The sequence below is a fragment of the Haliaeetus albicilla genome, chromosome 28 (assembly GCF_947461875.1).
Source record: "Haliaeetus albicilla chromosome 28, bHalAlb1.1, whole genome shotgun sequence".
Lineage (NCBI taxonomy): Eukaryota > Metazoa > Chordata > Aves > Accipitriformes > Accipitridae > Haliaeetus > Haliaeetus albicilla.
In genome coordinates, this window is record NC_091510.1 from 1080687 (window position 1) to 1103524 (window position 22838).

Below are 22838 nucleotides of genomic sequence, written 5' to 3' on the forward strand. Positions count from 1 at the left end.
CCCTTCTGTTCTGCCCACCCCAAATGCTGAGGGGAACACTACTGGAAACAGGTCTCGGCAGTCACTGTCCGATTGCACCTGAAACTTCTGCCCCATTGATGTGTTCATATAGTATAAAAGGGGAATAAAAGGGGTGAATCTTTTTGATTCTTTAATGAAATGGTTTTTTTCTAATGTTTTATTTTCCCTTCTAACCTATTCTTTTTCAACTGCTATCTTTTTTCCCTGTATTCTCTTTTCATATACTGTTTGTTTGTGAAATGTTTTAAAGTACTTAAATAAAAAGTTCTGTATCTTCCAGTGAAAATTTATCATTATGAACGCTGCACAGAGAATTATACTTGAAAAAAAGGAAAATTACACAGTGAAATGAATAAAATCTTTCAAAAGGCAAGTCTTAATTATTAACTCACACAATGCTGAAAAGAATTTGAAATCAATAGTACATGAGGGGTTTCCAGAAACGAAAAAACTACACAATGATAGAGGAATGGCCTGCTGAGGCGGCAGCAGTCCATAGCTAGAACAATGACTGAGGGGCGGTGGGCGGTACTTGCCCCTGGCGGGATTTTTAAACTTCGAATCCACCAATCAATGACACCCAGGATGTAGCCCTCCGCCTATCAGAGAAGGCACTACCGCTATATATACTCCCCGACTAGCAGGCAGCAGTCATTGCGTCTGGTCCTTCCCCGCCGGGTTCTTGGTCTCAGAGCGATGGCGCGCACGAAGCAGACGGCGCGTAAGTCGACGGGCGGGAAGGCGCCCCGCAAGCAGCTGGCCACCAAGGCGGCCCGCAAGAGCGCGCCGGCCACGGGCGGCGTGAAGAAGCCGCACCGCTACCGGCCCGGCACGGTGGCGCTGCGCGAGATCCGGCGCTACCAGAAGTCGACGGAGCTGCTGATCCGCAAGCTGCCCTTCCAGCGCCTGGTGCGGGAGATCGCGCAGGACTTCAAGACCGACCTGCGCTTCCAGAGCTCGGCCGTGATGGCGCTGCAGGAGGCGAGCGAGGCCTACCTGGTGGGGCTCTTCGAGGACACCAACCTCTGCGCCATCCACGCCAAGCGCGTCACCATCATGCCCAAGGACATCCAGCTGGCCCGCCGCATCCGCGGCGAGCGTGCATAAACCGGTTTGGAAATTCACCACCTAACCACCTATTTTGAGAAAGTACTCTAACCAACCCAAAGGCTCTTTTAAGAGCCACTCCATACACAATAAAAGAGCTGTGGCACGGCTGGACAAGTTTTATTTCTTAATATTTCTCTATAAAACATTCCTAAACTTCACCTTAATGAAACACGTTCCAGTAGTATTCCCCTCAGCATTTGGGGTGGGCAGAACAGAAGGGAGGGAGCCGTGGTGATTGTCCGGTGCATGGAAGCCGTGTACAGTGTTGAAAGGCCGGAAAACGTCGGGGTGACCCGGTGTTGGGAATGGTCAAAATCTTCCCGCGGGGAAAAGACCCAGCGTGAAACAACGCGGGGAGGAGGAGTACCGCCTTTCGGCTCTCCCGGTAACCCCCCGCCCCCTTTCCCCTCCGTTACTCCCGCTCGCTGACACAGCCACCGTGCCTCTCTCTTCCTCTCTCCCCCCTCCTCAGCTCCGGCCTCCCAACGCGCACGTTGCCGACCCGGCTGCTCAAAACCAATCAAAACAAAGAGAAGGTACAGGCAAATACGGGGCGGCGCGGCGCGGCCCCCGCGGGTCCGGGCGGCGGCGGGATCGATCGTTCGTTCCGGGCGGAGCCGCCTGCCGAATCCCGCCCCTGCCGCCTCGCCATTGGCCGTCTCGAGAGGGCGGGCGGAGGCCTTTCGGAGCTGCGCCCCTCGCTATTGGCCAGGACGGGATTCTCTCGGCCATTGGGTGCGCGTTCCCCGGTCGGGGCCTCGGCCTATCAGGAGCCGCCGGCGGCGCAAAGGGAAGGGATATAAGGGCGGGCCGCAGGGCGCGGGTAACTCACCTGCTTCTGTCCGGCGGCAGCGGGAGCTTGGTGCCGAGCGAGGGAGCGAGCGACCGACGGAGCGAGGATGTCCGGCCGCGGGAAGCAGGGCGGGAAGGCGCGGGCCAAGGCCAAGTCGCGCTCGTCGCGGGCCGGGCTGCAGTTCCCCGTGGGCCGCGTGCACCGGCTGCTGCGCAAGGGCAACTACGCGGAGCGGGTGGGCGCCGGCGCCCCGGTGTACCTGGCGGCCGTGCTGGAGTACCTGACGGCCGAGATCCTGGAGCTGGCGGGCAACGCGGCCCGCGACAACAAGAAGACGCGCATCATCCCCCGGCACCTGCAGCTGGCCATCCGCAACGACGAGGAGCTCAACAAGCTGCTGGGCAAGGTGACCATCGCGCAGGGCGGGGTGCTGCCCAACATCCAGGCCGTGCTGCTGCCCAAGAAGACCGAGAGTCACAAGGCCAAGAGCAAGTGAACCGGGCCGGGAGGAGCGCCCCGAGCACAGAAGCGAAACCCAAAGGCTCTTTTCAGAGCCACCCACAGCCTCGCGAAGGAGCTGGAGATGCTGCTGCGCGGCGGGCCGGGGAACGGCGTGCGTGCGTTCCTCAGGGGAGGGTCGGCTCGTTCCAAGGGGGCGTGGGGGGCGACTCCCCTCTGTAGTCCCCCGGCCCAGTTATGAGCCGCCGAGCTCAGGCGCGGCCGGGAAGCCATCGTGTCGCTCGCGGGCCCCGCAGCGGCTAGCGGGCGGAGGCTCGATCGCGCTGCTCTGCCGAGCGAGCGCGGAATCGCCCGGAGCCAATCGCCGCCCGCGCGGGCTCTTCAAAGAAGCGAGGGCGCTTAACCCGCTCGCCGCCGGGGCGGGGCCCGGCTCCTGTGGGAGGCCGCCAGCCCCCCCCACCCCTCCGCGCGGGAGCTCGAGCTCCCTTCCCCGCTTCGCCGCCCGACGTGAAGCCGGTGTGGTCACGGCCCTTTCCCCGCTTCGGGCAGGAGGACGCGAAGGATGCGCCGCCCTGCACTAGAGAACTCGGCGAGACGGAGCCGGGTTTCGCTTCTTTCCCTTTTTTTATTTCTCTTTTGTTCTGGCAGGAGGGGGGCTGTTGCCCCGGCCCGTGTTTTTTCCGCACGCAGCCGCGGATGAGAGAGGCTCTAAGCTCGCCCTACAGGGCCCCGGCGGTGTCCAGGGACTTCTGGGCGTCGGTAAATGCCTCGGGAAGGGCCGCTAAGTAGCAGAGCGCTCGCCAGGCAGGGCGCAGCGCCCCAGCAAGCTCTTCCGAAAGCGGCTGCCGGAAAGGAAGAAGGAGGAGGCAGAAGAGCTGGGAAGGGAAACGACGCGGCAGCAGGGCGCTAGAGAGAAACCCAGAGGCGGACTGCAAGGCTCGCCAGCCCGGCTGCAGGTCGGCAAGAAAAAAGCGAGAGGACGCGGGGTTACGATAAGGAGCACGGGGGGCACGGAAGGCAAGGAAGCAGAAACGTAGCAAGAACTGGGGGAAGTGCAACAACGCGACACGGCTCTTTTAAACGAAAAAGTGGGTGGCTCTTAAAAGAGCCTTTGGGTTCTCGAGGTGGTCGGTCGGGGAGCGAAGAGGCGTTCAGCCGCCGAAGCCGTAGAGGGTGCGTCCCTGGCGCTTGAGGGCGTAGACCACGTCCATGGCCGTGACCGTCTTCCTCTTGGCGTGCTCGGTGTAGGTGACGGCGTCGCGGATCACGTTCTCCAGGAAGACCTTCAGCACGCCGCGCGTCTCCTCGTAGATGAGCCCCGAGATGCGCTTCACGCCGCCGCGCCGAGCCAGGCGCCGGATGGCCGGCTTGGTGATGCCCTGGATGTTGTCGCGCAGCACCTTGCGGTGGCGCTTGGCGCCCCCCTTGCCGAGCCCCTTCCCGCCCTTGCCTCTGCCAGACATGCTGCTCACGTTTCCAGCCGCTCCGAGCTGTGAGCCGCAGCCGCCCGCGCCGCGGCCTTTATAGCCAGCGGTCCGACCTGATTGGGAGCAGGGGCGGGCACGGCCGGCGGGGGTGGGGCCTGCCCCTCCGCGGCGGGGCGGGGCCTTCGCCCCTCGCTGCTCTCGGGCCCCTCCCCGGGGCCCCGCACGGCTCCGCCGGCCGCTCCCCGCCTCCGCCTCGCCCGCCTTCCCCCGGCCCCGCGGCCCCTGAAGCGCCGTTTCCCGGCATCTGACCCCCCCCGGGCGGGGCGACGGTGCGCAGACCTTCCTCCTCTGACGGCCGAGGGTGCTCCCGCGGCCGCCGCGTTCTGCCGGCGGCGGGGCCCTGTCTGAAGAGCCTCGGTGGGTCGCGGCCCAGCGCGCCTGTACGGCCGGTGTCGGAGGTCTTGAGGCCCCCGCTGACCTTTGGAGAGGGTCGGCAGGCGCCCGCCCGGGACACCTGTGCCTGGAAGGGTTGGGAGTTAATTTCCGCGACTTCGCCGGTCTTATTCTCTCCTGCCATCTTCTTGGCACCACTTAATTTTCTTCAAAAGTTTTCTCATCACTGTTTTGACACGATGACATAAGTGTTAGAAGCCTCTGTTGGACTTTCGATTGTTGTTGCTATTTTTCACAGCATTATCCTGAATATTTTTAATATCACTGTACTGCTGTACATGCAGCACAACATACTTATCTTTTGCATATCAACATTTGTTTATAAATTACCCAATCAGCAGGTACTAATTATTTCCAAGATGAGTGCAGACCTCATGGCTTGGTTTTCCTTTGTGCATAGTACTAATCCTTGAACTCATAATTTCTAGTTCTTTTGATGATAGGTAACTTATACAGGGAATGAACATGACAGTACATTATAAACTACCTGAACTGGGTAGAGTTTACAGTGAATATGACTGTCAGAAACAATATGTCAAGTTTATTTTCCTTTCTCCCATTTGCCTTTTTTAGATATGGGTTTGGGGCCTACATATGCCCTGGAATACTTTTAAATAACATTCCACATGAAAAAAAATATATATTGCCTAGAAGATTATGCACAATTGTTAATAACTTATAAAGCAATAGGCCAACTATAGCAAATATGGTATTAAGTACCGATGAAAATTCTGAAAGCACTTCTTACAGTTTTTCTTAATTCTGTTCCCTATTATTTTATGTTGTCTCCATTAAATTTTTTCTTACAATTTTCTTCTTAGCTTCTTACCTTCATAAATCATCAGCCTCCAGACCACAGTTTGAGAGTTTGGGGTTTTTGTTTGTTTTTCAGAAAAACAGCAGAAAAACATTTTTATATGTGGATGAATTTCTGATTTATATGTTACAATCATGAAGCTGACCTCTTTATATTTCATCAGTGAGGACCACCAATGATAATGTGTAATTTGAGCATGTCAGCTGTAAACTGAATTTCAGAATGACTCCCAAATGCACCAAACAACAGAAATCACTTTGAAATGTCTGCCCTGGCCTTTGTTCCTGTATATGCCCCTAAACGCTTTCAAATATGTGAAGCCTTAGAATGTAATATTTTGCGCACATCGTATTTGACATGTTTCTGAATTACATTTCCACTCAGTTATGACTTGTCTCATTATCTTCACCTACTCTCTCCACATTGGTGTGTGCTGAAGAATTCCCCTGATAATCTTCTTATGCGTGCAAGGGTTAAAATCTTTACAAAATAACAAAGCAGCAGGGTTTAGGCTGCTGGGACACAGTGTCCCGTGAATTATGGGGGGTTACTCACAAATTCCAAACACCAAAAACTGGGTGGAAGCTCTCTTGACAGCTTTGCCTTGTTCCACTGTCAGTTTGCAGCCATTAGGTTATAGGTAAATCATTCTCTTGTGTTATGTAAATGCTCGGTTTAAAGATTAATCACCGTGGTATTAAAGGACAAGAGGAGCTTCAAGAATTAGAGGAGGAATGGAAGTCTCTCTCTTTTAGCAGAAGAGGCAATCGGCGTTTTATATTAGTGTAATAGAAAGTGAAAGGAAAAAAAGTCCTGTTATTTTCTTATGTTATAAATTTTGGGGTTTTTTTATGTTAAAACTACAGCATTGATTTAATAGGCTTTGAAGCAGGCAGAGACACATTCCTTTCAGTGTAGAAATACCTAGAGATGGGTCTAAAGTAGCCCTCAGAGCTTGGGCTGTTACACAGCAGTAGGAATTAGGCTAACTGCTATCATGCAAGGGGAACTCCATGTACTGCTTTTGCATCATGGAGGAAAAGAAAAAAAATTCCAAGTGCATAAGGAGTTTCACAAACGTCCTTGCCTTCCCTCACTGCCTATACCAAAACTTTACCTACTTGTGCCATCTCTGGGGTTTCCAAAGGGCAGTAAGTGCCAATTGCTTGTGGGCAAGAAGGTCCCATTCACATCCTAACCCTGCAATTCTGGAAGGAGCTCTAACAAGATTTTTAGAAAAACACTCTGGGTCACTTCATTCTTCAATCAGTTTTGGGAATCTGCAACTTGGAAAATGATTCTTTCTAGCCCATACTTTGATCTATGCTGTCGACTAAGCGTAAATTGTTCCTTCTCATCATTCTCACCTTTATGCCACTAAGCCAGCTCCAGCAGCAGCTGTTAGTGTTGTGTCAGCCATTAGCTAATACTGTGTCAGAAACTGTTCTTGTTCCACATAAGAAAAAAAGAGAAATGAAAAGTACCAGTCCATTGGAGCTTCTGTGTGCTGAGCAGCAGGGTTTCCATCCTCTCAAGAGTGCTAGAGGACAAAAACTGGAAGATAGAGAAATAATTTTCATCTGTATTTGAATGGTGTGCCTGTGATTTTAAAATTATTCCATTTCCTGACAATGTGGCATGTTCTGTTGTCTGAAAAAAACCCAGGATTTTGAGATGTCTTTCAGAAGTGGAATGCAGACTCTTCTGAACATTTTGTAGTGCATATCTCACCATGACCTACAGCCTATATCCAGAAATTTGTTGGAAGAATAAACTAAGACTGACCTACAACCAAGGAAGACTCTCATCATTGTGGAAGCCACAATTCATGGTGAAGAAATTAGCTGCTGTTCATTTGTGCATCGTGATACTGAAAATACTGCATCAACATTTATTATAGGGCATATTTAATGGCCTAATAATTCAGGAAAATAAATGTCAGGAGAGGCAGAGAAAAAAACAATGGGAGCCTATGACTTTTAAGCAGAGATTCATGATTTCCTGAACGTTAGGACACCTGTGCTTGCCATCAGCTTTGAAAGAGGGCATTAAAATGCAGGCCAACAGTCATGTGCTACTACCTACCCCACTACCTACCCCATTCTTCCTTGGAATAGGAGTAAGGGTAGATGTCCACTTTCAGTAAGCAGTCTGCAAAAGTTAAATTGATCCAAAGTAGGTGTGGGGTTTTGATGCAGAATCAGAACCGACTACATTCTCCTGTCAATGATTCATTTCATTTCCTAGTAACCTGTTAAAGCAATTCTGGGTAGAAGCTCTCCATAGGCCTGTTCTACTTCATAAAAGTGTTTATTTTCTGGAAGGAAAGTAACACTATTTTAGTAAAATGTTTCAGTATTTTCATTGACACTTGCTAATTCTAAAAATTAAGGAAAGGTAGATGGCGTGGCAATACCCAAATTCAATTTCTGCCTGAAGAAATAATGGAATATCAAAGCCTGAGGAAGCCTTCCTGCTGTACCTGTGTAACTGCACCAAGTTCCTGTGTTGAGCACATGTTCTCTGTTTTGGTACTTACCTTAGTTTTACAGGCTGAAATGCATTTGCTGGGAGACCTCACAAAGCTGTATTTCTTCCCACATTTCACCTCCAAGCAGAGAAAAAGAAAACAAAAGTTATGTAAAATCAGTAGAATAACTCTAGTCCTTGCTTTGATTTCAGTCCTTTAGCATTTTCAGTTAAACATGCATGATCAGACATTTCTCGAATGTCACATGGAGACTCAAATCAGCGTATTTGTATGTTTGCACAGTCCCAAGCAGCGGGAACTCTATGTTGTACCAGCATTTCATGCACCCTGTTACACTTTCTTTTAGCCCTGAATAGATCTGCTCACCCGTTTTTAGGAGCTGGTAATAGCCTGGTACCTACTGTATGAAACACAACATTTTTGCAGGCAGACTGTTGACTGTTTCGTATTAAAAAGAAAGCAACATGCCATTGAAAACGAAGGAAGAAAGTGAGAATTCATCTCTTGTTTAGAATACGGAGCTGCCCTCTTGAAAAGGTTTAAATTCTTACCTTACTTCTGAAAGGAGAAAAGCGGTGAATCACCACATGCTGTTATCAAAGCACTTACAACAGCAACATTCATTCATTAGAACAAAGAAATTAGTTTTGCCTAATAAAGTGTCCTGATTACCGAAGACGCCCTCAGAGGACCGAGTTTTCAGCTTTAACTCCCCGTCCAGTTCAAATTTCATCACACCCCAGATTCTCTTTCCCAATCAATTTTAACAAACCGCGGTGCAAAGACAAGTACATTTTACACGTTGTCAGACTAAAACACGACACATTGCGATGGCAACTATCCCGACTCCTGAATATAACAAACGAAAGCGGCTTCGTTAAGGCGACATGGAGGGTGCAGTGACACAACATCAGCCTTCGGAGGGGCCGGTCGGTGCTTTGTTCCGCTGAAGTCCTGAACCTGGCGTGAGGTGCCATCGGCTTTCACACCCGCTGCTAAAGCACAAACGTCCCCCCGGAAAGCATCAGCTAAAGACACGGCGGCCGCTGAACGGACACGAGCGGGATTGCGGGATTTCGGGGGGGAGCGGCGCGGCCGAGGCAGGCAGCGCTGCAGGCGCGGCCGGGACCGCGGGGCGAAGCTGTGTTACTTCCACGGCTTTAATCTCGATTCACCCCGAGACCAACCGTTCAAACCGCTCCGGTTTTTGCCCTGTGCTGGGGCGGACCTTCTAAAGCACAAGATTCCAAGCCGGCTGTGCCCATTCAGCCGCTGGTCAAATTTTAATTTAAAAGATAAAAGGAAAGCTGCTCTCTCCCGAGGTCTCTGCGGCTCCACGCCGCGGAGTTTCTGGGGTCGCTTTCCCCTCATTTCTGCTCCTTCCAAGGGGAAACTCCGCCAGCTGGTTGGACAGGCGCCCCCCTCCCCGCCCGCGAAGAAGCGGGGTGCATCGGCAGTAAATTTCGGGAAGAAAAAGCCCTTTTGGGACCGGGAAGAAACACAACGGGCGCGGCGGCGGGCGGCGGGGCGGGGCGGGGCGGGCGGCACCAATCAGCGCCCGCCGCCCTGCTATAAAAGGGGGCGGCTGCGTCGGCGCCGCTATTGTTCGCGCGGACGCGGCGGGAGGCGCCATGGCCGAGACCGCGCCCGTCCCCGCGCCCGACGTCGCCGCCGCCCCGGCCCCGGCCAAGGCTCCGGCCGCCGCCAAGAAGCCCAAGAAGGCGGCGGGCGGCTCCCGAGCCCGCAAGCCGGCGGGCCCCAGCGTCACCGAGCTGATCACCAAGGCCGTGTCCGCCTCCAAGGAGCGCAAGGGGCTCTCGCTCGCCGCGCTCAAGAAGGCGCTGGCCGCCGGCGGCTACGATGTCGAGAAGAGCAACAGCCGCATCAAGCTGGGGCTCAAGAGCCTCGTCAGCAAGGGCACCCTGGTGCAGACCAAGGGCACCGGCGCCTCCGGCTCCTTCCGTCTTAGCAAGAAGCCTGGCGAAGTGAAGGAAAAAGCCCCCAAGAAGCGGGCAGCCGCCGCCAAGCCCAAGAAGCCGGCGGCCAAGAAGCCTGCCGGCGCCGCCAAGAAGCCCAAGAAAGTGGTGACAGCGAAGAAGAGCCCCAAGAAAGCGAAGAAGCCGGCGGCCGCCGCGGCCAAGAAGGTGGCCAAGAGCCCCAAGAAGGCGACCAAGGCTGCCAAGCCCAAAAAAGCGGTGTCAGCAGCGGCGAAGAGCCCGGCCAAGGCGAAGGCGGTGAAGCCCAAAGCAGCCAAGCCCAAGGCGGCCAAGCCCAAGGCGGCCAAGGCAAAGAAGGCGGCGCCCAAGAAGAAATAAATCGTCCTGAAAAAATCCTGTCTGCCTTGCAGATAAACCCAACGGCTCTTTTAAGAGCCACCCAAGTTTTCTCAATAAGAGCTGAAACGCTTTATTTAAGTTTGTTGTGTGTGTGTGTGATCTTTATTTCTGTTTTTCAGCACTACTCTTTGCTTAGTCAAGGTGGTTCCGATGAGAGCACAAACTTTCTCGCTCTTGTTCCCAGAGGTGCCGGGCGGCACCGCAGCAGCGTTCACCGCTGTACGGCTCTTTTCAACGCAGCCGGGCGGGCGTGGGTGCAAACAGCTTCCCGTTAGCCGCAAGAAATCGGTGCGAGCCCGAAGTCCCCGTGGAAGTCGGGCAGCGCTCACGGCGGGGGTGTGTGTGTGCTGCAGCTCTCCGTAGCTTCTCTCCGATCAGCCGGGGGCGAAGAGCCGCCCTCCGAAGCGCTCCCGCCCGCTCCCCGGAGTTTTACCGGTTTCGAAAAGCCCGCGCTGCGCAGAGATTGGCCGCGGTTCTCGGGCTTTTCTTGTGTTCAGCAGTTTTCGGGTTAAACAGCCGCTCCACTTTTTTTTCGACTCGGCGGAAGAGGTTTATGAAATTCCTGGGTACGCGCTCGCTACCCCTCCCGTGGGCTTTTTCACTCCCAGTCCACTTCTGTCCCCTGCAAACTCGTCCCTTTCCTGGAAATCGCAGGACAAGCGGGGTCCGAAAGGACACGGGTATTTCGAGGAGCCTTGCGAGAAGTCCTTGGTGCTGCCCGCCGGTCCTTCGCCGGGGGCTCATTTTGGCAACGGAGACGCTGGGAGCGGTAGGAACCCGCGGGGGTCGGAGCCTCCCTCGCATCTCCCCCCTCGCTTGGGTTTATGACCTCTTCCTCTATATAACATACAAACCTGCATGCATATCCCACTTTTTTTTCCCCTGAAATTATCAGGCAATATCCCTTCACCCCGACAGCCCGAATTCCTGAGCTCATATGCCTGGGCCCCTGTTTGGGATGGAGATGTGCCTACCAGACCCTCAGAGTTACCATAAGCAAAGGGTGTTGGGAGTGACACCCACAAATTCTCAAAGGGTTTCACCCAACTAGGTACTCTGACTGGAGGAGAGTGGGTCAACTGCGATTTTCCAGCCTGCTATAACTAGTTAGAAGGGAGTAGATTTTGACTGGGTATGGTCAAACAGCAGGTATGCTGCTGTAGCAAACGTGATATTCATGCTTAATTTATCTTTTTACAGCTGACCCCAAAAAGGCAAAAGCCAGTTACAGTAGCATGGGCAAAACTGTATTACACATCCATGCTAATTGAATTAACCTCGGTGGGACGGCCCTGGAATAAACATTTCAGCCCCTGGAATGAGTCGGAGTAATGACAGCAGTTCATTCTTGGCCTGTTGCAACTTACCCTTCCTGCTCACTTGGGGAAGGCATCAGGGTGCTTCTTTCCCTTTTCTGAGAGGTAAGGGGGAAAACTCAAGTTATTGTAACTGTTTTTTAAGAAAATTCAGTTGGAGCAGTTACCTACCTTGGCTACTGCAGTAGCTGAGATTTAGAAAATCAGTGCATTACTGAATACAAGTGGTAATGGAGAGCACTGCCCTATGTACAATAGTACCAGTCTAAAATACCATTACAAGCAAAGAGTACATAGCTGTGGCTTCAGCTGAATGGACTTTATAGTCCTTAGCTGGAGATAGCTGCCAAATAATGTAAGAGATTGTTCTACACTACGAACAAGAAGTGTATGTGTATGCAGGAACACTGAACGGAGTCTATACAGGCTCCAGTGGATATATTGTCCAGTACAGGGACAAAATTAACACCAAACCAAAAAATCCCACTAAACTTGTAAAGCTGAGCTGGGTAGCCTAGCATAGATACCCACTGGATGATTTTTTTCCCAACTGGAAAAAATGAGTACAGTGACAAAGAACAAGAGTGCTCTGAGAAAAATCAGCTTTCAGGGACAACCGTAATGTCATGTCTATGCCAATTGCACACTGGCATATCAGTCAGTACCCCTAATTCATTGTTTCTCATCCTCCTTCCCCCTTAGCCTGTGCACTGCTAGCCCTGTGGATGCCAGCTCATCTCAGCTGAGCATGCACAACTCCACACTGATTGTCCCTCAGAAATAGCTTATCTTGAATTACTGAGTCACTGCCACAGTGTTCGATCACTGTCTGTCCCTCAGGGCCCCACATCATCTTCAACAGGCCACTTTCCACCTTCCTAGGAGCAGTTTCCTATTCTGGTCAGAGAAGAAGTAAGAGAAGTTGATATCCTAAGAAAAAATCAGGGGTTACTACTCTGCTGTCATGGTTCAAATTTCTAGCTAACCTACTGAGCTGAGGTTGAAGCGTGTGATTTATGATTGCAGTGGAGAGGGAACATATCTCACTGTTGTATGACATCCTTTTTGGATATCGGGGCACTAATTTCTTTCCCAGGACATCTCCATGGCCATGCAGCTTCTATTTACTGAACTTTTTATATAGGCTATTTCATGTCCTTAGGTTGTTCCATATTTGCAAACTGCTCAGACTAATGCATATTCTAAGATGAACAGCAGATTTCTTAAATTTCTACAATGCCCTCACTGCATGGACATTTTCCCACCCTACAGACTCCAAGGAACATGAATATCACTGCCTGGAACACAGGTAATATGGTAAGCAGAGCTTTAAGACCTCGGGCACAAACCACATTTTGTCTTTTGTGAATAGTTCTGGCCCGGGAACCGGATTGGAATCAGGCTGAACAGTAATTCTGTGTAATGATTTGATGTGGAGAACTGAGCAGCTGGTGGTCAAAGAGGAGGTGGCTTAACAGGAGGCAAAAAAAAGGTGGTGTGTAGTAAGTGGCTATGCTTTGACAGAATACTCAAGTATCCACTTTATGATTTTAAATGTTAAGCTGCTCAAAAATTTGGAGGGAGGTAAAAAAAATGGGTTCAGAATTGGAAATTATAACAAGGAAGACCTGCTTTCATTTGTTTTCTCTTCCATAGGGTGAACTTTTTATTTCACAGATTTACTTATTTAGTAAAGTAAATAAATATCAAAAGTCTGTGATGTTCCAGCACTAGAAGTAAAAATGGAGAAAGAAAATAATGGCAAATGAATCCATGAGTGAGATAAAGGTCTACATATAGCAGAACAGACTCTCAGCAACCTGGCAAGAATTCTGTTGAAGTAAAGTTACTCCCTCACAGAAAAATAAATCACTGTGTACTGATGAACACTTTTGTATAATGGGGTTACAGAATTTTTCATCGGTGTTAGTCACCACAAAGCCAGATTGCCTGTCAGATTACCACAAAACCAGGTAATTCCTGTGCATGTATTTCTTTACCTCATTGTTCTCTGGTAGTGGGTTCTGTTACTCCTGTGCTTTTTGTGTGTGTCTGTCTTTTACTGTAATTGTTGTCGTGTGAGAGTAAGAGTTTATTCTGCATAGTCTCAGTATGTCTTTGAAAAACAATAAAGAGGTCTCTCTTAAAGGCTCACTTCTTAAAAACATCAAAGCTGGAGTTTTATTTCAAGTGAAACTATTCCACTACTATTATAAAAAAATCTTCTGCATTTGTTACAGAAAATTGGAAGCTGGTCTTCAATAAAAGGCTGAACAATGTTAGTTCAGGTGCAAAGATGTTTAAAATAGGGATATGCTGTTGTTGCATATCCTCGGTAGTAGTGAGCACCCTAAGCTGAATAAAGCAAAGAAAAAGCCCTTCATAGTATCCTGGGCTGAATAAATGGAGAGATGTAAATATCTACATTTTAAGACTAAGTTTACAGGTCCCCAAAAGGAAGGAGCTGAGTGGGGAGACAGCTATAGTGTATGGACAGGAAGGTTGGGACAGCTGGTGTGGAGTCCCCAAAACTAAGAGTGTGATATGAATATCATTAACACCAGACCTGTTCTCAGCTGCTTTCATGGCAGTATAGATTTGGGCCAGCTTGGGTTCGGGTACAGAATTTTGCCTAGACACCTTTGACTTAGCAAGGTTACACAATAGAGCTTTTCTGCCACAAGTTTCTTTTTTTTATGACCTAGATCACAATGCACCCACTCCGGTGCTGGGCACTGGGGAATACCAGCCACATTTCTCTGTGGGGATTTGAGATCCCTCTTCTCCAGAACATGTGTTTCTGTCATTGTCCTGGCTTCAGCTAGGATGGAGTTACTTTTCTTTCTAGTAGCTGGGATAGTGTTATGCTTTGGGTTCAGTATAAGAAAAATGTTGATAGCACACTGATGTTTTCAGTTGTTGCTAAGTAGTGTTTAGACTAAGTCAAGGATTTTTCAGCTTCTCATGCCCAGCCAGCAAGAAGGCTGGAGGGGCACAACAAGTTGGGAGGGGACACAGCCAGGACAGCTGACCCAAACTGGCCAAAGGGGTATTCCATACCGTGTGATGTCATGCCCAGTATAGAAACTGGGGGGAGTTGGCCTGGGGAGGTGGATCACTGCTCAGGGACTAACTGGGCATCGGTTGGCAAGTGATGAGCAATTGCATTGTGCATCACTTGTTTTGTATATGCCAATGCTTTTATTATTATTGTCACTTTATTGTTGTTGTTATTATTATCACTATTAGTTTCTTCCTCTCTGTTCTATTAAGCTGCTCTTATCTCAACCTACGAGTTTTACTTTTTTCCCCTGATTCTCTCCCCCATCCCACTGGGTGAGGGGAAGTAAGCGAGCGGCTGCATGGTGCTGTTACTGGCTGGGGTTAAACCACGACATGGGCATCTAGCCTTGTATTATTCAGTGAATAAGAAAACAGATGAACAGGTTTTCTTGAGGTGTTTTTTCTATTGATTCCAGTGATTAATAGCAGCAAATGAAAAAACAGGAGAACTTGCAAGATCCCGTCCTGCTCTTCTGGTATCTGATTAGCAGACCCAAGAACTTGGTAATTCTCTGCTAGCAGATGCAACATCTGTATCTGTGGCCTATGGGAAGATAGAAAGTGATTACTGTTTTATATTGTATCTTTATGAAAGGATACATTATATAAAGCTGCCCATCTTGTAAGGGGAAAAAAACAAGCAACGTCCATAAGAGGGCAGCAAACCCTCAATACTGGAAACATTTTTCACCCTTCCTGATCATTTTCAGGTCAAATGACCGAATGATTTTTCTTAAATACTGTTTCTTGTTTTCAATAGTAAAACCTCAGAAGATTTTCCTGCCCCAAAGCACGAAAACCCAGAGTTGAATACCTTCCCCTGAAGGACAAAACCACCCTTCTTTTTATGTATTTAATTTTTCAATATCTCTAAAAAAAAGCCACATTGCTGTCTATGCCACAAGAATGGAAAGTACCATAAAAATATTCGTCCAAACCAACCGTTTTATTTTTTTTAAGGTAAAGTGGAGCACGTAAGGGTTAAACTCTCCATTAGTGTAGCTTTACTGCTACACTCTCCTTGAGAAAACTTCAGAAAGGGCGGGAAATGGAGATGAGAAAGAAATTCAAGGAGGGGTAGAATTTGTCAGAAACACGATTGGACAGATTTTGCTGCAAGATGCTCCATTAATAAAACCACGAGGAGCATCTGTTTAAAACACTGACGCCACACGTGAGAATCAATGCAAGAAGGTGAAATTGCACTACATAACACATGCCCGTAATTTAAAATAACAATTACAGTAAAAATTCAAAGAGTCGTTTAAGTGATTCAGTAACTGGGATAACATTCTATGATCGAGGTTTTACATCTAAAGGATTACGACGTATCAAAGATTTTAAAAATTCTATAAACTATTATACACACAGACCCAATGTCTTTCCTATCTGGAGGAAACGAACGGACCGGGAAAGGGCGGCCACACCGAACCGCCTGTGCCGCGGGAAGGGAAACTCGCTCGGAACCCGCCGTTTCTCTGCGAGCGGGGCGCGCCGTAGAGAGAGCGGGGAGATCCGGCGGGAGCGAGCCCCAAGCCCCGCCCTCGTCGCTGCAGTCCCCAACCAGGTCGGCTCCCACCGCATAAAAGCCGCCGTGCCGCCCCGCTCGGGCCACACTCCTTCCTCGGGGCTGAGCGACGGCAGCATGTCCGGCAGAGGCAAGGGCGGGAAGGGGCTCGGCAAGGGGGGCGCCAAGCGCCACCGCAAGGTGCTGCGCGACAACATCCAGGGCATCACCAAGCCGGCCATCCGGCGCCTGGCTCGGCGCGGCGGCGTGAAGCGCATCTCGGGGCTCATCTACGAGGAGACGCGCGGCGTGCTGAAGGTCTTCCTGGAGAACGTGATCCGCGACGCCGTCACCTACACCGAGCACGCCAAGAGGAAGACGGTCACGGCCATGGACGTGGTCTACGCCCTCAAGCGCCAGGGACGCACCCTCTACGGCTTCGGCGGCTGAACGCCTCTTCGCTCCCCGACCGACCACCTCGAGAACCCAAAGGCTCTTTTCAGAGCCACCCACTTCCTTCTAAGAAGAGCTGTTACATTGTTTTCTCTGAGGGGACAATTGAACTATTTGCTCTCCAATTTCCAAAGCTTACTAAAAGTAGTGATTATGCAGTACTGCAAAAAGATCTTATGATAAGATGCGGTCTGATGTTTTAATTTTGCTGTTACTGGCAAAGCTGGTTTTGCTGTGTAAAATACGTCTGTTTCTGTACTCTTTAAATTCCTTTAAATTCCCTTGCAAATATGTACCCCACTAAACATATTTTCAAGTGCTCTTTGTAATCAAAACGGAATGTTTTCCTTTTTTTAATCTTTGCTGATTTAAGTATAGTTATCTGGAGCATTCAATGTCTTGTACTTTCAAATTTTCATTTAACTGAGGGTAGATAATCAACTGCAAGGAAGAAAGGGAAACCAATTTGTCACCTAGGGAAGAATAGGAAAGTCGGTCTGAAATAAATGCTTTCTTTTTGACATTTCGAAATAAATTTTTTTTGTTACTATAGCCTGTCTTCAGTTCTTTGTCAATGATTTTTTTTTTCCTTCTTGAAAGCTACTTGAGGAGTAAATCTATATTAGATTTCCAAAGTAAATAAGGGGGGGGGGGGGTGGATCATGAATGAAAATGCCTCCCTTGCAGCACATTTCAAGTGAATGCGTCAGAAGGAGCCTTGTGCAAAGACTTTTCTTGTTCTCTCATAAAGGGAATATTCCCGTCCGAGACGCGCCTCTAAAGTATTGGTGTTCTATTTCCTTCACCACTGGAGGGAAAAAACCTGCAAAACCAGTTTTTCGGATTTATATAAAACTATCGCTAGTTATTGACTGCTCGCAAACAAGGGCGATCAATAACTACTTACTGTCACTTCTGTTTTTCACACAGCCTTAACGAGTAGGGGCAAATTAAATAATACAGTAATTACATATTCCTTTTTAAACTTAATTTCACAAAAAAATACATTGTCTAGGTATTTTACTGATGATACTGTGCCGAATTTCCTCAAGAAAAAAAAAACAATATGAGAAAAATAGCCTAAAAGATGCATCTCGGTCGTTATAGCTCGTTACATGCTTGATATGGATACAAACTTGCATTACAGGGTTTCTAAAGTGTCTGAATCTGTGTTTTGACGTACCAAGCGCTGTTTCCTTTGTGACTTTGGGAATAATGTGCCTGTTACTGTAAGATGGAGCTCTGTATGGCTGTGAAGGAACTTTTTTCTTCTTTTGTAATCAGCCCCCTAAAAAAAAAATAAATTATTAAAATAACTCGCGCTTTAAGAGCAACTGCTGAATTTGAGCCTCCACACAGCACTTAATACGTCAGCAGCCTGGCGGAGAGGGAAAGCCAGAGAAGCAGAAGGGATGCGAGCGCTGACTCTGCAATGCCCGCCCGTAGGCTTCGGGCTCGCCCCGAGGGAGCCGGGACTCCGAGCGGGGTCGCGGTGGGGGAGAGCGGGGCTGCGGGCGGCGGCGAATTCCTCTTCCTTGGGCCCAGGCCGGGATTCCCACGGTAGCCAATGAGGTCGCGCTTCCTTTCGTCCAATCAGAGACGCAGCGGCGCTATAAATACGGGGGCTCCGCAGCTTCCTTCATTCACTTCTGCCCTTGGCAAGGCGACACTTGTGTCCGGTTGCTGATGGCGCGCACGAAGCAGACGGCGCGTAAGTCGACGGGCGGGAAGGCGCCCCGCAAGCAGCTGGCCACCAAGGCGGCCCGCAAGAGCGCGCCGGCCACGGGCGGCGTGAAGAAGCCGCACCGCTACCGGCCCGGCACGGTGGCGCTGCGCGAGATCCGGCGCTACCAGAAGTCGACGGAGCTGCTGATCCGCAAGCTGCCCTTCCAGCGCCTGGTGCGGGAGATCGCGCAGGACTTCAAGACCGACCTGCGCTTCCAGAGCTCGGCCGTGATGGCGCTGCAGGAGGCGAGCGAGGCCTACCTGGTGGGGCTCTTCGAGGACACCAACCTCTGCGCCATCCACGCCAAGCGCGTCACCATCATGCCCAAGGACATCCAGCTGGCCCGCCGCATCCGCGGCGAGCGCGCCTGAGCCTCCCGCCGCAGCCCCTCCCCGGTTCCAGCAGGCACCGAGGCAGCCTATGCAGACCCAAAGGCTCTTTTAAGAGCCACTACATGCACAATAAAGGAGCTGTAACACTGTTTCTAAGTGGGCACGCTTTGAAAATAACAATGTTTTCTTCCTTTTTTCTAGACTGTAGCATTTGATTTTTATGGTCCTAGCTCTTTTTTTTTTAATTGTTATTTTTTTATATTGCCTGTGTATAAACATTTGTTTTTCATAAACCCCACAAGGCTCTAACTTTCCTGCTCTGCAATTCACCAGGGTGCTTTGCAAACAGTGGAGGGGAGCAACAGGCACTTTATGAACACTGGGTGAGGAAGGAGAAAAAAAATTCAAGGGGGGGGGGGGGGAGTTCAGTATATTAAAGGACAGTGAGCAGAGAACTTTGGGCAGAACAGAGTTTTTTACATTGCTGTGACTTTGCCGGAAAGCGAAACAGCTTTCAGGGAGAAGGGGGCAGGGACACACCACTTGCTGTGGGACGGGCCCAGGCTCAGGAACTCTGCACCTCAAACTCTTCAGGCTGGCTGGGTCTAGGCAAGAGCAGAAACTTCCTGCAACTCATTGGAATTGTGTTACTGTTGAACCCAGCTAAGGCAGTCTGTTTTAACAATCGTTAATTCCAGGAGCAAGAATATCTGTCTCAAAACATCATTTTTGAGGCTGGCCTCAGAATGATGGATGATCATGTTGAAAAGACAAGGCGTGTGAGGTTGCTTTCTCACAGCACAGAAGCATACCTATGAAGGCCAAGAAACTATGATTGAAAAGTACTATACACAGGAATAACTATCAGGTTTGTCCAGATGTTACCATTATTAATACAAAATTTTGGAAATAAGGTTATGTATTTCTGTTCTGGTTTCAGTTGCAGAGGGGAAGAGAAAGACCCTGGTTCATCTTCATCTTTCACTAAGTGAACTGATCCTTTTTTGTATGTTTCTTCTTCTGTATTGGGGGCAACTGATACTGGTAGCTGCAGTGCCTGTCGTGGGGGTTGGGGTGGCCACAGCGCCTGTCACTTTGTTGTCAGATCCAGAGACCTTCCCTTCCCCTTGAGGGTACTGAATAGTGGTGAACGGGGCTTGATAGGCATGGGCCAGGCCCCAGCACTTTGCAGTGATTTTTGTCTCCCTGGAACTATGGGGGTGTCAGCATACTTTTTACAAATGTTGCACTAGTTTTTCAGGATTCTGCACTTGTTCAAGGGTGCAGTTCCAAAACACTGGAGATGCCCCCAGATCATTTGCCCATACTACCCCACACACTCTGCCACTCATAATTTTTCCAGCCTTGGGGCAGATCTCTGGGTGATCTTAAAAAGCTGTTTAACCCTAAACAACCAACCATATTCTTGGAACCACAAAAAATAAACCACACGGATAAAGACAGGTGTTGTTAGGTTAGAGGTGACTGGGAAAGACAAGTGGATGGATACTGAGCAAAATTAAAACTCGTGAGTGAAGGAAAAGCATATATATGTGTGTCTATACAAATAGCATATGTACACATATGTGTATATACATTCATACCTACATTGCTATGCTGTGACTATTAGTTGTATCTACCATGCTTTCCCTTCTGAGTAGTGTTTCAGAAATACACCCTATGAAACTTCTTGCAGGGTTCCCCAGATGCCATACTCAAATACCTGAATTTTTATTTCAAACTGAGTTGGCTGGTCATATTTACAGAAGGGTATTGGACAGGCCAGGTAGCATCGTCAAGGGCAGAGGAAAAGATGTTGTGACAACAAAGAAGCAAAAACCAGAGGAATCTGAATGTTTTATTTGTCAATGACTTCTCTGAAATACTAAAACAGCTAGAGTCTGCAAGACTTGACACAATCAACCAAGAAATTGAACTAGAGACCAACTGTAATTTCCTGACTATAAAACTGTATTGAATCAACTGAACTATAGTGAACGTTGACCTTCTGATCCTTCTAGGGATTCCCGTACTGCGTCCACCTTCTTTTTTTATCATCAAACACAAAATACTTGTCCTCAATTCTCAAAACCATATAAGTGTATGTCCTACAGGCCTGTGATTGGTTACAAAGCTGCCAAGGCCTGACAACCGCTTCCTTTCCCTCAGCTGTTTTGGTCCCCCCAAAAAGCCACAAAACTTTCCCCTATGCCAGTGCTCTCCATTTATTTGGAAAATGGGAGGGGAGAATTCCCAGGAACACCCACCAGATTCTCTTCACTTCTACCAAGATGTCCTTTGTCCTCTGCTCCAGCCTTTCCTCAAAGTCATAAAGCAAGCAAATAAAATTGAGACTATAAATGACAATTAGACTAATTTATTTAATTTTCCATTTTTATCCTTTGGATAAGGCTTATCTTCATAGCACTTTAGTTTTATTCATCTCAGAGAGGTAGGACTCTGAGATATCAAATACAATGTTAGGATTTTTAGAGTATATCTTAGTAAGAGCAACAGTAGAGTAAATTCACAGCGTTTTATTTTTAATAAAAAGCTGTTTGAAGCTTTTTTCTCCAATGCCAACTCAGGTTATGCCTTCCACATTGCTTAAAAATAAAAACCCGCACTGCTCCATAAAACTGTTGCAAAATAAAATATTTTACAGGAAGCATCAAGTCTGGGGAGGGTGCAGGGGATCAATTATCATAGGTTTTCTGTCCTACTTTTTTTTTTTTTTAATTATAGCTCTACCACTATCACTGAAGTATTTTTCATTTACCTTGTCCGAGCATTTTTTCCGACTTCTACAGTTACTTTTTCTGTATAGTCGATTAGACATTTCCAAGCCCCTCGCTATACAGCATGTAACAGTCCGCTCAAAAAAATAAACATTTTGAAACAATTGGTTAGAAAGGTTTATAAACATGTTTTCACTGGAATAGCAGTATCTGATTCCGAAGGTCTCTTGACAACAGAGTCCAGAGAAAGCAGATGAGCACAGACATAGGGAGGGTGGGGGAAAAACAAACTAAATGCTAGCATTAGTACTTATGTAACAGCCAAAAAATTTACACTGCCTTAAAAGAACTTCATCAATTAGTCTTGTGTCCAAGTATCAAAAAACACCGTGTCACAGCTCTCTTGTGCAATGTGGTGGCTCTTAAAAGAGCCTTTAGGGTGGGCGGATGAAGGATAACGGGGGGGGGGCCCGCGGCGGGAGGCTCAGGCACGCTCGCCGCGGATGCGGCGGGCCAGCTGGATGTCCTTGGGCATGATGGTGACGCGCTTGGCGTGGATGGCGCAGAGGTTGGTGTCCTCGAAGAGCCCCACCAGGTAGGCCTCGCTCGCCTCCTGCAGCGCCATCACGGCCGAGCTCTGGAAGCGCAGGTCGGTCTTGAAGTCCTGCGCGATCTCCCGCACCAGGCGCTGGAAGGGCAGCTTGCGGATCAGCAGCTCCGTCGACTTCTGGTAGCGCCGGATCTCGCGCAGCGCCACCGTGCCGGGCCGGTAGCGGTGCGGCTTCTTCACGCCGCCCGTGGCCGGCGCGCTCTTGCGGGCCGCCTTGGTGGCCAGCTGCTTGCGGGGCGCCTTCCCGCCCGTCGACTTACGCGCCGTCTGCTTCGTGCGCGCCATCGCTCCGAGAGACCCGAAACGCTTCTTGAAACCGCCGCCGTGGAATGACGCCGCTCGCTTGCCGGGGCGGCTTTTATAGCATGCTCGCCCCTCTGATTGGCTGGCAGCAACACGTCGTTATGATTGGATACTTTCGAATTCGAAAAGCGCGCCTCGGAAGGGCGCCTTTTCGCCATCCGCCCTCACCCTCCCTCCGCCTTGCACTCGCCGCTCTTGTTTTCGGGTTTATATATTTCTTGTAGCAATTTTTTATAGTGTATCTCGAAAATGAAAACCTGTAATAAAAACTTGAAAAAGGAAATGCTTAGTTGTAAATTTTGCTGTCCTGAACGCGTAGAAGGTTCATGTTCATTTTGTTCTAATTCACTGAGGCTTGAGCTTTGAAAAATAAGGTACAGGGTTGTACAGGGTTTCATCAATAGGATTCCTTATAAAGGCATTTTTGGGGCTTGGGGTTTGTTTTTGGGAGGTTGTTTTTTGTTGGGTTGGGGGGGGGCTTTTTTTTGGCAGGGGCAGGGAGTTGTTTGCTGCTTTTGGTTTTCTGTTTTTTTTTTTACCTACGGTAACTTTTAATCTGGAAATAGTAGAAATTAATACCATAGCTAGTACAATAAATGCTTTTGGATTGAGGTGAATTCACATGAAAATGCAATAGTTCAAGGGATAATGTTTTCAACAAGATTAAATTTATTTCAGCCCAAGTAGTATTCCTAGGCTGTTGCTTGCTGAAATACAAACTTCTAGTCCGTTTCCATTTTTCCCCACTGTGTGTTCCTGCTGCTTTGCTAGCCAGGAGAGCTCTCCTCAGAGCCTGAGCAGAGAAGAGTTGTCAGGTGAAGGGAAAACTGCTGCTGACCCTGGATACAGAGAACTGCTGTGGTTTCAGCAGCCATTAAAAGAA

General features: G+C 49.1%; 7 protein-coding genes and 1 long non-coding RNA gene across 8 annotated transcripts; 6 read left to right on the plus strand and 2 right to left on the minus strand.

Annotated features, from left to right (window-relative positions):
- The first annotated feature begins 678 nt into the window (after nt 1-678).
- On the plus strand, nt 679-1237 carry LOC138682534 (histone H3). The gene has a single exon (XM_069773712.1). It carries the CDS (start codon nt 718-720, stop codon nt 1126-1128), a length of 411 nt encoding a protein of 136 aa, XP_069629813.1. The 5' UTR covers nt 679-717; the 3' UTR covers nt 1129-1237.
- Nucleotides 1238-1996: 759 nt separating this feature from the next.
- LOC138682527 (histone H2A type 2-C) lies at nt 1997-2468 on the plus strand. Its single transcript, XM_069773673.1, has one exon. The coding sequence runs from the start codon at nt 2031-2033 to the stop codon at nt 2418-2420; it is 390 nt and encodes a 129-aa protein (XP_069629774.1). The 5' UTR covers nt 1997-2030; the 3' UTR covers nt 2421-2468.
- Nucleotides 2469-3429: 961 nt separating this feature from the next.
- Nucleotides 3430-3867, minus strand: LOC138682528 (histone H4). The gene has a single exon (XM_069773674.1). The coding sequence runs from the start codon at nt 3844-3846 to the stop codon at nt 3535-3537; it is 312 nt and encodes a 103-aa protein (XP_069629775.1). The 5' UTR covers nt 3847-3867; the 3' UTR covers nt 3430-3534.
- A 5318-nt stretch (nt 3868-9185) lies between these two features.
- Nucleotides 9186-9985, plus strand: LOC138682535 (histone H1.03). Its single transcript, XM_069773727.1, has one exon. It carries the CDS (start codon nt 9203-9205, stop codon nt 9884-9886), a length of 684 nt encoding a protein of 227 aa, XP_069629828.1. The 5' UTR covers nt 9186-9202; the 3' UTR covers nt 9887-9985.
- An 88-nt stretch (nt 9986-10073) lies between these two features.
- LOC138682538 (uncharacterized) lies at nt 10074-13388 on the plus strand. The gene is made up of 2 exons (XR_011322641.1): nt 10074-10676; nt 11108-13388. It is a non-coding gene; the product is annotated as an uncharacterized lncRNA (long non-coding RNA).
- Nucleotides 13389-15892: 2504 nt separating this feature from the next.
- On the plus strand, nt 15893-16798 carry LOC138682537 (histone H4). The gene has a single exon (XM_069773730.1). The coding sequence runs from the start codon at nt 15932-15934 to the stop codon at nt 16241-16243; it is 312 nt and encodes a 103-aa protein (XP_069629831.1). The 5' UTR covers nt 15893-15931; the 3' UTR covers nt 16244-16798.
- Nucleotides 16799-17912: 1114 nt separating this feature from the next.
- LOC138682536 (histone H3) lies at nt 17913-18504 on the plus strand. Its single transcript, XM_069773728.1, has one exon. It carries the CDS (start codon nt 17933-17935, stop codon nt 18341-18343), a length of 411 nt encoding a protein of 136 aa, XP_069629829.1. The 5' UTR covers nt 17913-17932; the 3' UTR covers nt 18344-18504.
- A 1554-nt stretch (nt 18505-20058) lies between these two features.
- LOC138682450 (histone H3) lies at nt 20059-21983 on the minus strand. Its single transcript, XM_069773280.1, has one exon. The coding sequence runs from the start codon at nt 21935-21937 to the stop codon at nt 21527-21529; it is 411 nt and encodes a 136-aa protein (XP_069629381.1). The 5' UTR covers nt 21938-21983; the 3' UTR covers nt 20059-21526.
- Between the last annotated feature and the right edge of the window lie 855 nt (nt 21984-22838).

Coding starts and splice junctions, on each gene's coding strand:
- LOC138682534 (XM_069773712.1), top strand. CDS start 718: ATGGCGCGCACGAAGCAGACGGCGCGTAAGTCGACGGGCGGGAAGGCG.
- LOC138682527 (XM_069773673.1), top strand. CDS start 2,031: ATGTCCGGCCGCGGGAAGCAGGGCGGGAAGGCGCGGGCCAAGGCCAAG.
- LOC138682528 (XM_069773674.1), bottom strand. CDS start 3,846: ATGTCTGGCAGAGGCAAGGGCGGGAAGGGGCTCGGCAAGGGGGGCGCC.
- LOC138682535 (XM_069773727.1), top strand. CDS start 9,203: ATGGCCGAGACCGCGCCCGTCCCCGCGCCCGACGTCGCCGCCGCCCCG.
- LOC138682537 (XM_069773730.1), top strand. CDS start 15,932: ATGTCCGGCAGAGGCAAGGGCGGGAAGGGGCTCGGCAAGGGGGGCGCC.
- LOC138682536 (XM_069773728.1), top strand. CDS start 17,933: ATGGCGCGCACGAAGCAGACGGCGCGTAAGTCGACGGGCGGGAAGGCG.
- LOC138682450 (XM_069773280.1), bottom strand. CDS start 21,937: ATGGCGCGCACGAAGCAGACGGCGCGTAAGTCGACGGGCGGGAAGGCG.